The sequence below is a fragment of the Rhineura floridana genome, chromosome 2 (assembly GCF_030035675.1).
Source record: "Rhineura floridana isolate rRhiFlo1 chromosome 2, rRhiFlo1.hap2, whole genome shotgun sequence".
Taxonomy (NCBI): Eukaryota; Metazoa; Chordata; class Lepidosauria; order Squamata; family Rhineuridae; genus Rhineura; species Rhineura floridana.
The window spans coordinates 179,278,309-179,296,064 of record NC_084481.1 but is presented as its reverse complement, the minus strand read 5'-3'; the positions used below and the strand labels follow the sequence as shown (position 1 = coordinate 179,296,064).

General features: G+C 40.8%; 1 protein-coding gene across 12 annotated transcripts in view; it reads left to right on the top strand.

Annotated features, from left to right (window-relative positions):
• NOVA1 (NOVA alternative splicing regulator 1) overlaps positions 1–17,756 on the top strand; it is a 288,715-nt gene that overhangs the window by 171,343 nt on the left and 99,616 nt on the right. For 9 of the 12 annotated variants that reach the window (XM_061611545.1, XM_061611547.1, XM_061611544.1 and 6 more), the window contains exon 3: positions 16,282–16,448. In XM_061611545.1, the coding sequence (XP_061467529.1) occupies positions 16,282–16,448 (167 nt within the window). Of the gene's footprint in view, positions 1–1,596; positions 1,651–2,540; positions 2,588–15,562; positions 15,611–16,281; positions 16,449–17,756 lie in introns of those variants that run through there. The other 3 variants (XM_061611540.1, XM_061611539.1, XM_061611541.1) reach the window with 3 other exon arrangements.

Sequence of the window (17,756 nt, the reverse complement as noted above, 5' to 3'; positions counted from 1 at the left end):
GAATAGGAGGAAGGGCCACTAGGGTAGTCACCTTGTGCAGAGATCTCTCTTCACTTTTGTCCAGATGTCTCATGTCAGTCTAGGAAGGAATTGGGCATGTGCGCACTGGGTTCTTCAGGTTGCATTTTTGGACTATTTTAAATGCTGGAAGGTTGATTTCTGCTATAGTCTTAAGGAGAGAAGTGCCTTTATTCACAGGAGAATTCTGTATTGGTACCTTGGGCCCTTCAGTGTTGGCAACTTGCAGCACGCTGATGACCTCCGGCGATCGGTATTCTTCGATCTTGAAACAGATGTCATGCTCAGATTTCGTCAGTCTGTCTCGAAGATGTGTTGTCAGTCTTTGGAGTCTAGAAATGATGTCCATTTGGGCTAGTGACGGAAGAGCACTGAAGGCAACGAATAGTCTCTCCTCGTCTTCCTTAAACGGGGTCAGTTCATCCTTGTTTTCAGAGCTATATTCAGGAGCTTCCAGCTCATTATTGATCACTATCTCCTGAGTCAAGTGAGCTTTATAAGAGGGAGGCTCTAACTTGGCTCTAGCTCGATAGGATTCTTTGCCAGCTCACGTTCTGGTTTTGCCAGTCTCTTTTCAGTTTTGGCAGAGGGAGGGAGTGGCTCAGTTTCCAGGTCAATAAGGTTATTTACTCTGTCACGATCTGGCTTTGCTGGACGCACTTTGTTGAATGGAAGAGAGAAGATGGTTAAGGCCCGAGGACGGTCAGTGTTCTCGAAAATTCTTTGCATTGTGATTCCGATTATATGGAGCTTGTCTTTGTTTATGGAGGCTAGCTTTGTTGCGATTGCTGAAGGTCACCACTATGTGAGAGTTAACGGAGTTGTAATGGAGATATTCTACATGGTTTATATCATCCAAAGTGAGGAGACCTGGTGTGGTGGTTTCCAGGGTCTTCAGGAGATGAACTTTGCGTTCGGTCTCCATGCGATGGCCATAAGGTTTAGGATAGTTAGATAAAACTAGCTTTTGGCGGTTAAGTATTAATCGCCATCTGGCCTCTGGCACCAGACTCTGGGATGGTTTGGATTCCTGGAGTGCAAGAGTCCACGGGTCCTGCTGCTTAGAGGACTGTATCTGAGGCAAGCTATCAGTAGGAAGAGGCAATGAGGGTGAGAGTGCCATTACATCGGAAAGATTGGAGTTAATTTTGCCATCCTTGGGGGAATCATTCTGCTTTACAGCTTTGATTTCTTGGCTGTTCCTCGTTTTGAGAATGGAATCTAATAATTTGAAGAGTTTGGCAAAATTCATTTTCCTGTAGCGATGGAACTTTATCTGTTTATCTGTAATCCTCTTTGGAGTTGGTTGGGTGGTGGCAACATCCCACCACATTGTGGTTGGTCTCCTTTTATGTCTAAAGGCTGCATGGTGATTGCCATTCAAGAGCCCACTGACCTTTCTTCAGGTGCCACAGGTGATGTGATCAGCATAAGCAGTAAGTATACAGGAGATGTGCAGCAGGTGTTGCAAAGTCCTCTCCTTTTTCCTGCCTCTTAACATCAGTGTTACTTGGCAGTTATCTGTCAGAAGAAGCCACAGTGGGTGTCCATTATGGCTGAAGCCTGGATGGTGATTGGTGTTCCCAGAGCCCACTCTCTTCCTCTTCTCACATGCCACGTGCTGTAATCTGTGTGAGTGATAAGAGTGCATGCAAGACAGGTGATAGCTGTTGCAAAATCCCTCTTCTTGCTCCTGCCTGTTACCATCAGCCTAATAATATTGTGACTAAAAGCTGGGAAAGCGAAAAGTTAGGAAAGCAAATGGAAAATATTTTAAGGGAACAGCTGCTACTCCTTGGAGTCACCCCCTGAAACTCTTCCTATTCAAATCTGTTTTAGATTATCTGAAATATTTATTTTGATCACAGGACCAAGTCAAAGTTGATATTTTGAATATCTTAATATTGCCTCCATACATAGAGATTTCTGTTTTTTGTATATTATTTGGACATACTGTAATGGTAAACTGGTTTAGAGTTACTCACTCATGAATTTCTCCCCTCTTCTCTGGCATGGCTGTGATACCACTTTTGCATCTATTTCCAAATAACAGTGGTTTGTTATGTATGAACCCAGAATTTCAGTTAGTCATAACAGATTTTAAGGGTCCATAATCACAGTTGGAAGTTGGATCCCCCCCCTTAAATCATAGTTAAAACAAACAACAGTTTGACCAGGTTTGGATATGATAAACTGTAATTTGTTTTTTTTAAAGGGAGCTCAGGTTTTTATAGTATCTTGTGGCCGTACTGAAGGAGAAAGGGACACAAGTATTAATATTCTGTACTTTGTTCTAATATTGTATTGTAGGTTTTACATTTCTACATATAATGCCCTGAAATCCAGTTTTGGATGAAAGCATGGTTTATAATTTTAAAAAGAAATAAATAAGCCTGAGTCTCATTAACACACAGGCTGCATTCAGATGTTGTATGACTGTACGTGCTAAACAAGTTCCTATCACTGTGTGGCTTTGGCAAAGCCCTTTCTTTAGCCTCAGTTCCCTCCTTTTATAATTTCAGGAAAGGGCAAACATAGCGAAGATTAATGAGAACTGCTGTTCTTGAAGGTACGGTTGTTTCTTTATTTATAGCTTTATTTATGTGAGGGCCAGAGTGTTAAAGCATCAAAAAAAATAAAATGAAATGATAGTGGAGTTGAGCTTGCCTATATTGTCTTGGATTTCGGTCTAACTGTACATTGAATTCTTTGTCTGGCCTCAAGATGTCCATATCTTTCAGACTAAGGTCTTCATATGTATTGGAATAATGGAACAATAACCTTTTTCAGAATGGAGATCTGCAAACAGTTTGTGAATTGGTAGGGCCACTCCTTTCGTTCTCAGTTATAACTAGAAATGTAGCTTCTGCAGAAATGTGTAGTTAGTAGCCAATTCTTAATGTATATTTGCACTGATCTTTATTTACAAAGCATTGTTACAAAGGGATGGTGGATGAACTTAGGAAATAGGCTATATGGGGAGTGGTTTAGTGGACTGAGTAGTTCAGGGTAGATTTGGGATAGAGCTCAGAGCACCATTATTTTTGCCATTCACATAGAACTAGTGTAGCTGCCTACCCAGGCAGTAATACTCTTCACACAGGAGCAGGAACACACCCCTCCCTCACCCATACAAATAGCATAAATAAGATGTGATTTGAGGACCCAAGCAGAGGCTCTTACTTATGATAAACATAATTGTATAATTTCCATTTTCTTTCAGAAGGGAAATTAGCATAAATCAGCAATTACAAGTCTCTACTACATTGTGTTATGTGCATGGGGAACAGGAATAATGCACCTGGACATCCACTACTCAAAAGATTGTTGCTGCCTGGGTGTCACCATGACATAGTTTTATCCGTTTCAAAATGTACTTCTACATCAAAATTTTCTTGCTTGCTGCAAAAACATTTACTTTTAAATTGTACCTTTCTCACACAATGATCTCTACTGTAGCTCAGAATTTGAAAATGTTTGTTGTATCGCATCATGTAAGTGTATTAATGTACAACTTCTAAATAGCACAGTATGTAGAATGGTTGCCCACTTTGATCCAAGTTTAATGAAATTTCTGGCTCTGACTTGTTTCTCTTCCATTATTTTGATAGTGTTCACCCATTTAAGTGCTGTCTTTCAGACTCAGAGATCTTCTATATAAGCTGATCTGTGTTTTGTGTGCTGAACAAGAGAGAACACTTGCATTAGGTACATTGATCAATCCACATCACTTCTATTATATAGTAGACAATTAATACTGCTTTGTAAGGACTCCCTAGTGCACTTGTTGAGAACTAGATCACTTAACGCAGAAACCACAGGAGTTGCACACATAGAAAAAGATAGTTTGGGGACAGTAAAGCTAAAGAGAGAGTGTGCAATGCAATTGCATCCATGGATCAACTTAATTTGTATTTCAGTAGTTGAGCTTTCTGCCAGGTATTTTTTGCAATACTGGTGTTTTCTCTTGAAATAGCATGATAAAGTTCATATACTTTTATTTAATAAGGTGCCTCATAACGAACTGCAGGAACTTATTTTATAATTAATTTACTGTTTAATAAAGGCAGCTTTCAAAATGTTTGTTTTTAAATGAAACTAGTAAACTTTTCTCTTTTTAACCCATAAACAAAAATCAGATGTAAAAATTCAGCATCCCCTAAAAAGACAACTGATGGTATTCAAATAACTCATTTCATTAGCAGAAGGATTTCTCCTTGTACAATAGGACTCTTAGAATCATAGAATCATAGAGTTGGAAGGGGCCTTGTAGGCCATCGAGTCCAACTCTCTGCTCACAGCAGGAAATCCACAGCTAGAACATCTCCCACAGATAGCTGTCCAGCCTCTGCTTGAAGACATCCAGCAAAGGGGATCCCACCACCTCCCTAGGCAGTCGGTTCCATTGCCAAACTGCCCTTACTTCCCCCTGTGCATGCCTCACATCCTCCCCAAAACTGGATGGAGGATTGGGGGAACCCCTAGAACAGATTTGGGGAACACGGAGGGAGGAGTGGGGAAATCCCATTGTGCAAGCAGAAATTGCACTGATGGGACCATGACTTAGCGCTATTTGGATACAATCCAAAGAGTTAAATACACAGAAAGCGCTTAGTTTTTAGCTATGGGTGCCATACTAATGGTGATATGTCCATCAGATATTAAATTAGATATTTGCTGGAATATATATCTATGGCATTTGATTCTAATACCCAATAGGGCCTATGTTCTAATTCTGTCTGTGTAACAGTTTTGAGATTTGGCCTTGATATGGTGAAATTTAGGAAAATGTTCCCAAATGTGTATAATTTGGCTGATTTCAAACTACATATTTATAAAAGAAGAAAAGCTGAGCTTCTCTTCTTCACAGTTCATGTTAAATCAACTGAAACGTCTAACATCAGTTTGCCTACATGATTAAGAGAGTATAAAGCATTATTGCTGTTCTCTCTCTTTTAATGTATTTATTGTTTAATATCAACTAACACCCCCCTTTACAAGAGTTCCAAAGGCATTATATAAGGGAAATTAAAAAAAAATGATCAGTTAATGCAAGACACACAAACTGAATACATTGCTGCCCTGGGCTCCTGCCGGGAGGAAGGGCAGGATATAAATCAAATAATAAATAAATAAATAATCTATAACCCCTCATTCATTCCTTGCTTGTAAAGCAGCTGACAATAGGTGTCCTTGCATATTGTCATTAGATGTTGTGCTGTAACGCAAGGGAAGGGGTCCATCCAAAGAGGGGTATTCCATATCTGCCAGGGACCCACAGCTGACTGAGGGGTCAACGAAAGCACTGACTTACAATCGGTCTGCTCCAAGTGTAGCTTTATTTCAGGTCTGTTGTTTCACAGGCCAGCCTGCACCATGTCCCAGTTTACTTTCACCAGGAAGTACAATCCTTCCATAGGCCTCCTTTTCTGGGGTGCCAGACTTCTGTGCTGTTGACCTTGGCAGGACTTTGGTTCTTCTGATGGATAAAGGGGGCTGGGCAAACCTGAAATGCAGCTTCTTTGGCCCCACCCAATGGGGCTTACAGGGAGAACTAGGATTGCCAGGTCAAAAGCATCCCAAACCCTGAGATTTCAGGGGTGGGCCCTAGTGATGTCACAGGGCAGGTCATAGTGATGTCACATGGTCAGGCTGTAGGGATGTCAGAGGGGCAGGCCCAAGTAATATCACATGGGCGGGCCCTGGCGATGTCATTAAGCATGATACATTAAGCATCAGCCACAATTGCTTGGAGCATACAAGTCAAACAAAAACATTTCTCTGCTTAGAAATTAAGACAGAAATCATAGCTAAATGAGGGTGTTCCCAGGTCCAGCTGAAGTGACAGGATCATTCCTTCTCACCTGCTTAGGGAGTCTGGGTAAGCAACATTTAATGTAGCCTACTTGCTTCTGGCAAGAAGGGTTTAAGTGCCCTCATGCCAGATCAGTCACCAAAAGGCCATTGTAGGAAGAAAGGAGCCTAGTATTGTAGAGATGTTAGATGGGAGCACTCAGGAATAAAGGTGGATGGCCCTGAAAGCTGCAATTCTAAACACACTTACTAAGCCCCATAGAACTCTATGGGACTTACTTCTGAGTAGATACAGTTTGGATTGTGCTGTTGGTAAAGCTTGACTAGGGCTCCTCTGCAAATATATCCATATCCAAGCAGGGTTGGCAACCCCCTGCCTGGAACGCTTTGCACTTAACATGGCTGCTCCAAACTTCTTTACAGATTTGACCCTTCATTTCAGAAAGAGGTTTGAGAAATTAGTAAGGGCTTATCCAAATGGAGCGGGATAATCCACTGTTTCCATATCCAGTTTGTCAGCTGATAGTCCTCACTTTTTGCCTTTTTGTTCGCTGTTTCCCAATGAAAATAAAGTCCCAATGAAATTCCCGATTTCAAACAGCAAATCACATTTTTGCTGGTATTGGAAGGAGCGGATTTAACCCGTGAAAATGCGTGACACCACGCAACGTCATTTGGACGACCAAAAAATAATAAGCACACATAACGTGTGTGTCACACATTTTGCAGTCATCTGGATGAGCCCTACGAGTAAGATTCTCTACCCTTTTCTGTTTACCTTGTGGGCTGCTATAAACTCACTTTGGCAGCCAACCCAATTCCAGTGAATAATAATTGACAGAGAGAAAACACACATGGTTTGATCTACCTTCACAGACAGCAGCTTGGGAACAACAACAACTGCAGCCACACTTCCCAGTATGTGAATTCTCTTTTACCACTATTGGCAAGAAAGAAACCGTCATGCAAACAACACGGTGCATCATCAGTGGGTTTAAGGGGACTGAGCTGAGTGCATGGAACCACTGTTTTTGCTTTTATAGCTGTAAGGGTGTGAGGTTAAAGGTAAATGAAATGCAAACAGAAAAATAAAAATAAACGACAGTGATGATTTCCTAAATGCAATACCATACCAACAACAACAACATTCCCATGAGTAGGGCAGAAAACTCAGCATCTCACAACCAGTCAGAATTCCTAACTAAAAACCCAAACTAAAAAAATCCTGGCAGCCAGTCAGCCAAGATCACAGAAATTCCCATGCAGTGCAACCTGATATGGGGGCTGCAATTAGTGCAGAATGCTGTGGCATGATTGCTGACAAGAGTGAGACCCTGTCAACACATAATACCTCTGCACTGGTTGTCAGTTTGCTACCAAGCCAAGTTCACGGTGTGCTTTCCATGTTATGGGTGCCACATAGTACTTGTTCTGCTCTTGTAAGAAATCAGGCCTTTAGTGTGGCAGCACCTATGTTTTGGAACTCCCTGCCTATTGACATTAGGCAGACACCTTCATTGTACTTTTTTCAGGACCTGCTAAAAACATTTTTGTTTAGGCAAGGCTACCCAGGCAGGTAGAAGCTATTGTGTTTATCTGTTTTTAAATCATTGTTAGTTTTATTATTTTGAATGTTTTTAAATACCTGTCTTTAACTGTTTTCACCAATAATTTTATTGTTTCATTTCCTTCTGTAAACCACTTTGAGATTTTTTACAATAAAGTGGTATATAAATGTTGTAAATAAAATACATAAATAAATTTTGGAGTCACTGTGGCCCTTGGATCTCTTTCCATTTTTAGGAACAAAGGAATCTACTTTATACTGACTCAGGCCATTTGATACCATCTAGCTCAGTACTGATCATATGGACTAGCATTGGCTCTCCAGGATTCCAGGCAATAGTGTTTTCCAGAAATTGAATTTTGGACCTTTTCATGCAAAGCATATGCCCCGCCACTGAGCTACAGCCCTTTCCCTGTTTAAAAAAGTATATTTTAAAATTGTTCTTTTCAATTCACAAATGAATGCCCAGCATACCTAGGGCAGATATAGAGATGTGACGGCCCGGGGGGAAAACTGAAAAATTCAGAAAAAAACTGTTTATTCCTGTTTTTTTCCAAAGCTGTTTTTGGGTTTTTTCCCAAAAAATTGGAAAAATTGAAAAAAATGAAGAAAAATGGATCATGGAAAGTTTTGTTTTAGCATAATGAATAACATGTTTCATTGCATTTTGGTCCCCCCCCCCTTTTTTTCTCAGTTCTTTTTATGGGAATGGATGCTTTATTTTTGCTTGACACTGTGGTGGACTAGCGGAGACAAAAATAATTTTCTTTGTTATTAATGTTGATGGTTTCTTCTGTTCTTTTTTAAATTGTTTTTTGCCTGCTCCTCATAAACTGGCAAAACGAAAGAGGTTCCTTACAGTTCAGGTATTCCTTACAGTTCAGGATCTTGTAGATCCATTTGTTACCAAAAAACGTAAAAAATTTAAAAAGTAAATTCAATTTGTAATAATTGTTTGAATAAAATGTACTTTTAATATACCAAGTGTGATAATTTTGTGCCAGACCAACTTGTACATAATTACATTTTATGTTCCTGAAGTAACAAAGTGACTTTCAATCTGTAAAAAGTGCTAATACTACATTTTTTCAATTTTTCCAAAAATTTCCAGGGGGAAACCGTTTTTTTTCCCCATGGCTTCAAAATTCCCAGAAATTGTACATCTCTAGGCAGATCCACATCATTCATTTAAGGCACATTAGACACACATTTGAAGCACATGAATCCCACCACAGAATCATGGGTACTGTAGTTTGTTAAGGGTAGTGGGAACAATAATTGAGGGGGAACTACACTTCCCAGTATTCTTTAGGGGAAGTCATGTCTTTTAAATGCAAGTCGGATGTCCTTTAAATGTAAAGTAGGGCCCCACTCATACGGCAGTTTAGGTTTCAGACCCCCGCCGAAAAGCAAAAACCACCGAAAAGCAGATCAGCTGTAGCGTGGGGAACCTAACCCGCTGATCGTGCCAGAGGAGGAGAAGTTCAGCTGTAGCACACTACAGCTGATCTTCCCCTCCTCCGGTGGGATCAGCTGCAGCACGGGGGTCTGATTGCATAGGAAGAGGAGCGAGATCAGCTGGAGCGCGGGGAGCTCCAGCCCCCGGTCCAGCTGATCGCCCCACTGGCGCCGTATTAGTGGAACACCAAGAAGCGGGGCGCCGAGAAGCAGGACCCTACTGTATTATGTGGATCTACTTCATAAACTTTGCATGCATATAAATAATTTTAATTAATTTTTTAAAATGGAAATGAGCTATAAAGTTTACCAGGTGACCATGGGCTATGCACCATCTCTCAGCCTAATCTGCCCCTCAGGATGAAAACAACAGAAGGGAACCATGACCACCAAAGGAAGGGCACACTTAAAATGTAGAAGAAACAATAATGTACAACAATAGTGTGAAATCAAATATGTATCAAGACATAGTATGAAGAAATATTTATATAAGCATGACTGTCAAAGATGTTTATTATTTACATAACCTCTAAAGATATTTATAGTGGAATCCTATGATTGTTTACTCAGAAGCAAGTCCCAAGGTATTCAATGGAACTTACTCAAACAGGGATGCGTGCACAGAATACATCTTCAAGTGATAAGGAACACTCACCCAATCCAAAATTCAGAATCATGTCACTTTAAGCTGCATATCTGGCAGTGGATGTGCTAGATCAGTGTCTTGCCTCAGTAATGGACTGAATGAGAGCCAATAAACTGAAACTTAATCCAAATAAGACTGAGGCACTAAGTGGGTGGCTGTTAGGGATGGGGCCACACTCCCTCTGAAGGAGCAGGTAGATCACTTGGGGATACTCATGGATCCATTGCTGGCACATGAGGCTCAAGTGGCTTCAGTGGCACAGAGTGCCTTCCATCAGCTTTGGCTGGTGGGCCAGCTGCACCCTTTTCTGATCAGGGATAGCCTTACTAATGTTGTCTATGCTCTGGTAACCTCTAGAACCTCTAGACTACAGAATGTGTTATATGTGGGGCTGCCTTTGAAGATTGTTTGGAAAGTGCAGCTGGGGCAGAATTTAGCAGCCAGATTGCTGACAGGGGCAAGTCATTCTCAACATATAACACCAATTCTGGCACAACTGGACTGGCTACAATTAGTTTCCGGGCTCATTTCAAAGTGCTGGTTTTGACTTATAAAGCCTTATGCAGCTCAGGGCCCCAACCTTGAAGATTGCCTTTCCCCATGTGAACCAACCTGGACCCTGCAATTGGCATTGGAAGCCCCTCTTCAGTGTGTGCATCCTCCACATGTGGTTCAGACACTGGCAACACGAGAAAGGGCCTTTTCATTGGTGGCCCCCTGGTTCATAGAATCATAGAATAATAGAGTTGGAAGGGGCCTATAAGGACATCAAGTCCAACTCCCTGCTCAATGCAGGAATCCAAATCAAAGGATCCCCGACAGATGGCTGTCCAGCTGCCTCTTGAATGCCTCCAGTGTCGGAGAGCCCACTACCTCTCTAGGTAATTGGTTCCATTGCGTATGGCTCTAACAGTTAGGAAGTTTTTCCTGATGTTCAGTCAATATCTGGCTTCCTGCAACTTGAGCCCATTATTCCGTGTCCTGCACTCTGGGACGATTGAGAAGAGATCCCGGCCCTCCTCTATGTGACAACCTTTCATGTGCTTGAACAGTGCTATCATATCTCCCCTCAGTCTTCCCTTCTCCAGGCTAAACATGCCTAGTTCTTTCAGTCTCTCCTCATAGGGCTTTGTTCCCAGTCCCCTGATCATCCTTGTTGCCCTCCTCTGAACCTGTTTCAGTTTGTCTGCATCCTTCTTGAAGTGCGGAGACCAGAACTGGACGCAGTATTCAAGATGAGGTCTAACCAGTGCTGAATAGAGGGGAACTAATACTTCACACAATTTGGAAACTATCCTTCTGTTAATGCAGGCCAATATAGTATTTGCCTTTTTTGCTGCCACATCACACTGTTGGCTCATATTCGGCTTGTGATCGACAATTCCAAGATCCTTCTCGCATGTCGTATTGCTGAGCCAAGTATTGCGCATCTTATAACTGTGCATTTTATTTATTTTTTCTAAGTGTAGAACTTTGCATTTATCCCTGTTGAATTTCATTCTGTTGTTTTCAGCCCAATGCTCCAGCCTATCAAGGTTCCTTTGAATTTTGTTTCTGTCTTCCACGGTATTAGCTATACCCCCGAACTTTGTATCATCTGCAAATTTGATAAGCATGCTCTGTACCTCCTCATCCAAGTCGAACAGTCTCCCCAGGGAGGCATACCTGGTACCATCTTTATTCATCTTTGGTGCCAGGCAAAGACATTCCTCGACACCAAGGACTTTGGCCTTCAATGACCTTTTTTAGTAGGTGGGACTTACATACTTGCCCTTTATTTTTATTTATTGTATTTGTTTTAATTTGGTTTTTAATTGTTAGGCTTTATGAATTCTGGTGTTTTAACTGGATATGTAAGCCAATTGGGGTCAGCCGGTGAGAAAAGAGACCCATTAATATAAATCATCATATTTTTCAGTTCGTTACAAATGTGCCAATAGCTCTGTGCTATTACATGGTATTTAAGATTGTTTTTCAGCAGAATATCACATCAGTAACCACTTTTTCTTGGGCACTGAACAATATGTAGAAGTGTTCAAATGTTCATTTTCATGTTTATAGTTGAGTGTTTCTGCCATAGTTTCTTATTCCAACTTATTTATTTATTTTATTTATTATCATTATTTTTACCCCTCCCTTTTTCCAAAACTGGAACTCACGGCGGCTTCCAGATAAAAGCACACATATAATTAAAAACATACAAAAGTCTAGATTAAAATCGAATTAAACTATTTACAGTATTAAAACAATTCATACATACAGTTAAAATAATTCAAACTCAGTTTAAAATAATACAATTAGACAATAGCAATGCAGAACCTTCAAGTCCTGTCCTAAACAGCTTTCAGTTCCAAAGGCTTGTTGAAATAAAAAAGTCTTTGCTTGCTGACGGAAGAACTGCAAGGAGGGAGCCATTCTTGCTTTCCTAGGAAGGGAGTTCCAAAGCCTTGGGGCAGCCACCGAAAAGGCCCTATCTCACGTCCCCACTGGTCGTGCTTGTGAGGACATAGGCATTGAGAGAAGGGCCTCTCCTGAGGATCTCAGGTCCTGGGCAGGCTCATATAGGGAGATACGGTCTGACAGATAGCCTGGACCTAAGCCATATAGGGCTTTATAGGTCATCACCGTTTTCCTTTCTATAGTCCAATCTATTAATAATATGTAAAAATCCATTATGTACAGCCAACTTTGGTTTGGAGTACCATAGCATTGGTTACCAGTTTGTGAGGAATTATGCTTCTGGTCTGTGCTAGGTGCTCATGGTAATGTTACTTTAACATTACATTGGTTCTTTGTGAATAGGTGAGAGTGTTGCAGCGGTGATTTAGCGTGTCGTTAGCGTGTTCCCAGTATGCCCAGTTGTTCCCAGACGCAATGAACCAACGGAAAGATAAGCTTCACAGACACAGACCGGTTTAAGTTTTAAGAGTCTTTACTGACAGGATTTTCTTACACACACGAATGCTTTCCTAGCTCTCCTAACATTCACAAACATCCCCACACCTTGTACTTTCAGTTTCAAGGCTTTTATATCTTTTACTGCTCTTTGCCAGCTGCAGTCCGCTGAGAGCTGACCTTGGCAATGCTAAACACAGCTTAACCCATTCTTATTCATTTCATTTCTGTCTTTCTGGAAAACCAGACTCATAGTCATTCTCAGAGAGTGGGGGGGAACTTCTGTTAATAGTATATTAAGCCAGAAAAGCCCTATTAAGGGAGCCAAGTGATGCTTCTAAAAACAGAAAGTATTTAGTATATCTGCATGTAGGTACTGGAATTCTTTGCCTATTAGTATTATTAAGCGAGAACCATTCGCACTTTGTTTCAGATGCCTTTACATAGACTTTTCTAATGTATGACTCAGCCATTAGTTGTTGTATATCACTGTCAAGATTTGTTGTTGTTATGTGCCTTCAAGTCGATTACGACTTATGGGGACCTATGAATCAATGACCTCCAATAGCATCCGTCATGAACCACCCTGTTCAGATCTTGTAAATTCAGGTCTGTGGCTTCCTTTATGGATCAATCCATCTCTTGTTTGGTCTTCCTCTTTTTCTACTCCCTTCTGTTTTTCCCAGCATTATTGTCTTTTCTAGTGAATCAGGTCTTCTCATGATGTGTCCAAAGTATGATAACCTCAGTTTCATCATTTGAGTTTCTAGTGATAGTTCTGGTTTAATTTGTTCTAACACCTAATCATTTGTCTTTTTTTGCAATCCATGGTATGCACAAAGCTCTCCTCCAACACCACATTCAAATCAGTGGATTTTTATCTCATCCACTTTTTTCACTGTCCAACTTTCACATCCATCCATCCATCCATGATCCTGACTTTAGTGTTCAGTGACACATCTTTGCATCTGAGGACCTTTTCTAGATCTCTCATAGCTGCCAGTCCTAGCCGCCTTCTGATTTCTTGACTATTGTCTCCATTTGGGTTAATGACTGTGCCAACTCCTCATTGTCAACTTTAAAGTTACATAAATCTTCTGTTGTCATTACTTTAGTCTTCCTGACGTTCAGCTGTAGTCCTGCTTTTGTGCTTTCCTCTTAAACTTTCATCAGCATATGTTTCAAATCATTACTCGTTTTTGCTAGTAGCAAATTATTGATATTTCTCCCTCCAGTGTTCACACCTCCTTCATCTTGGTCCAATCCATGTGATATGTGCTGCGTATAGAATAAACAAGAAGGGTGATAAAATATACCCCTGTCTCACACCGTTTCCAATGGGGAACCAATTGGTTTCTCCATATTCTGTCCTTACAGTAGCCTCTTGTGCAGAGTAAAGGTTGCTCATCAGGACAATCAGATGCTGTGGCACCCCCATTTCTTTTAAAGCATTCCATAGTTTTTCATGATCTACACAATCAAAGGCTTTGCTGTAATCTATAAAACATTGTGTGATTTCCTTCTGAAATTCTTTGTTCTGTTCCGTTATTCAATGTATGTTTGCACTATGATCTCTGGTGCCTCTTCCCTTTCTGAATCCAGCTTGGACATCTGGCATTTCTTGCTCCGTATATGGTAAGAGCCTTTGTTGTAGAATCTGGAGTGTTACTTTACTTGCATGGGATATTAAGGCAATAGTTTGATAATTACTGTATTCTGTGGGATCTTCTTTGTTTGGAATTGGGATGTATATTGAACACTTCCAGTCTGTGGCTCATTGTCTGGTTTTCCATACTTGTTGACAAATTATTGTCAAAATGTGGACAGATTCATTCTCAGTAGCTTGTAGCAACTCTATTGGTATGCCATCTGTTCCTGGTGATTTGATTATTCCAAGTATTTTAAGAGCAGCTTTCACCTCACATTCGAAATTTTTTGGTTCTTCATCATACGGTTCCTCCGTGAATGAATCTGTCATCCATTCATGTCTTTTATAGAGTTCTTCAGTGTATTGCTTCCATCTTCCTTTTTTTCCCATCTCTGTCAGTCAGTGGGTTTCCCTGTTGATTATTCAACATCCCTACTCTTGGTTTAAATTTCCCTTTAATTTCTCTAATCTTTTGGAATAGGACTCTTGTTCTTCCCTTTTTGTTGTCTTCTTCTATTTCTATACAATAACTATGGTAATAGTTCTCTTTGTCCCTATGTACTAGTCGCTGTATTGTTGCATTTAGGGTTGTGACCGTGTTTCTTTCTCCTTTTCCTTTCCTTCTCTCTTTAACCATTTTAAGAGTTTCTTCAGTCATCCATTCTACTGACTAAATATTTTTATGCTGTTTTATGGATGTGTTTAGACACTCGGTTTATTGTGTAGGATGTCACATTATGAATAAATAAATGGATACATTTTGCAAATTTAAACAGCAGGTTAAACTGCTGCATGTATTCTTTGGGCATGTGTTTATGTATTTAAAATTATTTTAGCCATGTGCATTGATTAAAAATAGGTGTTAAATTCTAATCTCTAATATGTGTTTTGTCCTTCTCCCAGCAGCAGTGTGGATCATATTTTTACTTAACAGCAGCAAGGCTATATGTACATTTGTGCATTTGTGTAAATGGGTGTTTTGGTCCAGGAAGCTTTTTCTAGTCATGAAATCTCCACTGTATGCCTGAAGCTTCCCATCTGCGGCAGCTTGCTGTTTCTTTTCCATAGAAGAGCCAGCTCACAAAAGCATCCCTTTGCTTGTAACTTCCTCTATTTGCAGGTGTTCACCACATGTGCAAGAGGTGTTTGACTACAGATAATATTTAAATATTAAATATGTGACTCAGTTTCTGGTTATTGTATGGTGGTATGTACATACGTAGATAGTTGAGTTTCTAAGGGAAGCATGATAGGTAAAGTTTTGCAGAAAATTAAAGGTTTGAAGCAAAAAGGAAAAAGCTTTGTATAGATCCTCAAAACCAGAAAATGTAATGGTACAAACTTTGGAAGTCAGCATACTTTATAATAAATGGTGGTTGACGTTTAAGGTCATATAGAAACTTGTAGATAATTTACTTTGTATGCTAAAAGCTTTATAATGCTTGAAGTACTTTTGATTTCTACATTTATAGAGAAACCTTTTGTGTTCCCGAAAAACTCTGAAAGGGAGCAGGAGGTTGGGGGAATACAAACAAAACTTACTGGGGATGCTGTACCAGGAATGGTGAGAGATATAATTCTACAGGTCATTTGTGTTTAGAGATTATACATGAAAATAAACACATACCATTTTTGTTTGTGGCTGTCACCAAGCAATGTAAATTCTGAGCCAGTTTATTGAAGGCTTGAATGTGGGAAGCTCTAGTTTAGCTACTTTCTTATCTATGAAGCTAACTCAGTGATCTTGGGCAAATTTCTCTCCAACCTACCCCACAGGTTGGTTTTGAGGCTAATATGCCACTCTAAGTTCCTTGGAGAAAGGGATGAATAAAAAAGTAACAAATTGAACATATAAGGAAGGAATGCATTTGCATTTAAAATATTTACTGGGATTCAAAGTGTCACATTCAATGCTTCACACGCCGTCCCCATGCCCACTAACAAGTGTCCCCCAAATAGGTCAGGGGCTCTTCAGAGCAGCATCCCACAAGGTTGACGGGCTGCCTCTGAAATGAAAAATCATCCACTACCCACCACTGGTGCAAGGAAGCATTTTGTACATGTACATGAACCTCTCTGGTTCCTAGCCATTATGCTTCATAGCATTATCTTAGATTTTATGAACTGACTCCTGTACACAAGTTAGTTAAGCCAAAGGGCTACAGTTTATCAATTTGTGAACAGAGCTAATATTTTAAAAAACAAAACAAAAATGTGCTTTGTTTGTTTCTGAAGGTACGACAGAGCGGGTGTGTTTGATCCAGGGAACAGTGGAAGCATTAAATGCAGTTCATGGCTTCATTGCTGAAAAGATTCGAGAAATGCCTCAAAATGTGGCCAAGACAGAGCCAGTTAGCATTCTGCAGCCTCAGACAACCGTCAATCCGGATCGCATCAAACAAGTGAGTTTTGGTTGAGAAAGGAATACACTGCTTTTATATAAAAATTTCTTTCAAAGAAGCCCTAACATATTAACAAATAAGACATTCGTATTAAATCCATCATGAAATTATGTCAAAAGGTTTTTTATCACTTATAGCTAACTGCTGATTCTTCCTCTTTGTTTGGGAGATGTCCAACTTTAAGGCTGCTATTCACCTCTCCCATTCTGAAATAATTTCCTGACTTTGGCATCATCAACAGGATGGTGTCCAAAACTGTCTTGTCTGGATGATAATACTGTATTTCAATGTTAAAAGTTTCCTACCAGACCAACCACTCACTGTGAAAACTAATCTTATATAATTTCATTTTGAACAATTTTGCTGTCTTTGAGGTTTGCTAAACAATATTCTTAGTGATTTTATTTATTATTTAAAAATAATATCGCTCCTTTCCCCTATTAACCCCAAATTGAAGTAAGTTTTCCAAGAACTGAACTTGCTTAGATCAAAGCATTTTGTTTGCTAATTAGTTTCCATCTTCACTGGTAAATCAGCAGTGGCGTCACTAGGGTTGGTGTCACCCAGTGCGAGGCCTGACGGCCGCACCAGCTGGCTGCCGGGACGCCCCGATCGGCAGCTCCGAGCTGGCGGTAGGCCGGCAAGGACGTTCCCCCGAGCCCCGCCCAGCCCACCGCGGGGAGGGGCTCGCCAACCCACTCGCCCGGAGCCTGCCTTTGGCCTGCCACATCAGGGCGCCGAGGGAGCCGGCGGACAGCTGTCTGCTGGGGGCGGAGCCTCCTCCTGACAGATCTCCTCCTGGGACCGCTTCCCCTTCACATGTCCCTCGCTTCCTCTCCGGTCTGGGCACCTTTGTGCGGGTTTTGCGCACTCCTGGGTTCTGCGCCAGCCAGATGGGAGCCCCCACGGCAGCTCTGGGAGTCACCCCTCCCATGGTGTCACCCGGGTGCGGTCCGCACCTCCTGCACCCACCTAGTGATGCCTCTGTAAATCAGTAGTTCTCAAACTGTAGGGCAGAGTTCTGTTTCTCAGGTATAAGACAAGAGGGGTCAGAATCCTTTAAAAAGTCATAGGATCTTGAGCCACATTGTGCCTTTGTCTTTTCAGCAACCTAGGTGGTTTGAATGGCTACTAACAGGAACCCTCATGACTCACTGACTGTTTTCCCCATGCCCCATCATTCTAATCAGATCTGGTATAAGGAATCTCAGGAAGAACTTTTGTTTTATTCTAATGATAGTTCTATCTAGGTAGCTTCAGGTGAGGGCTACACACATACTGTTCTATTCATCTTCTAATGTCAGTGTT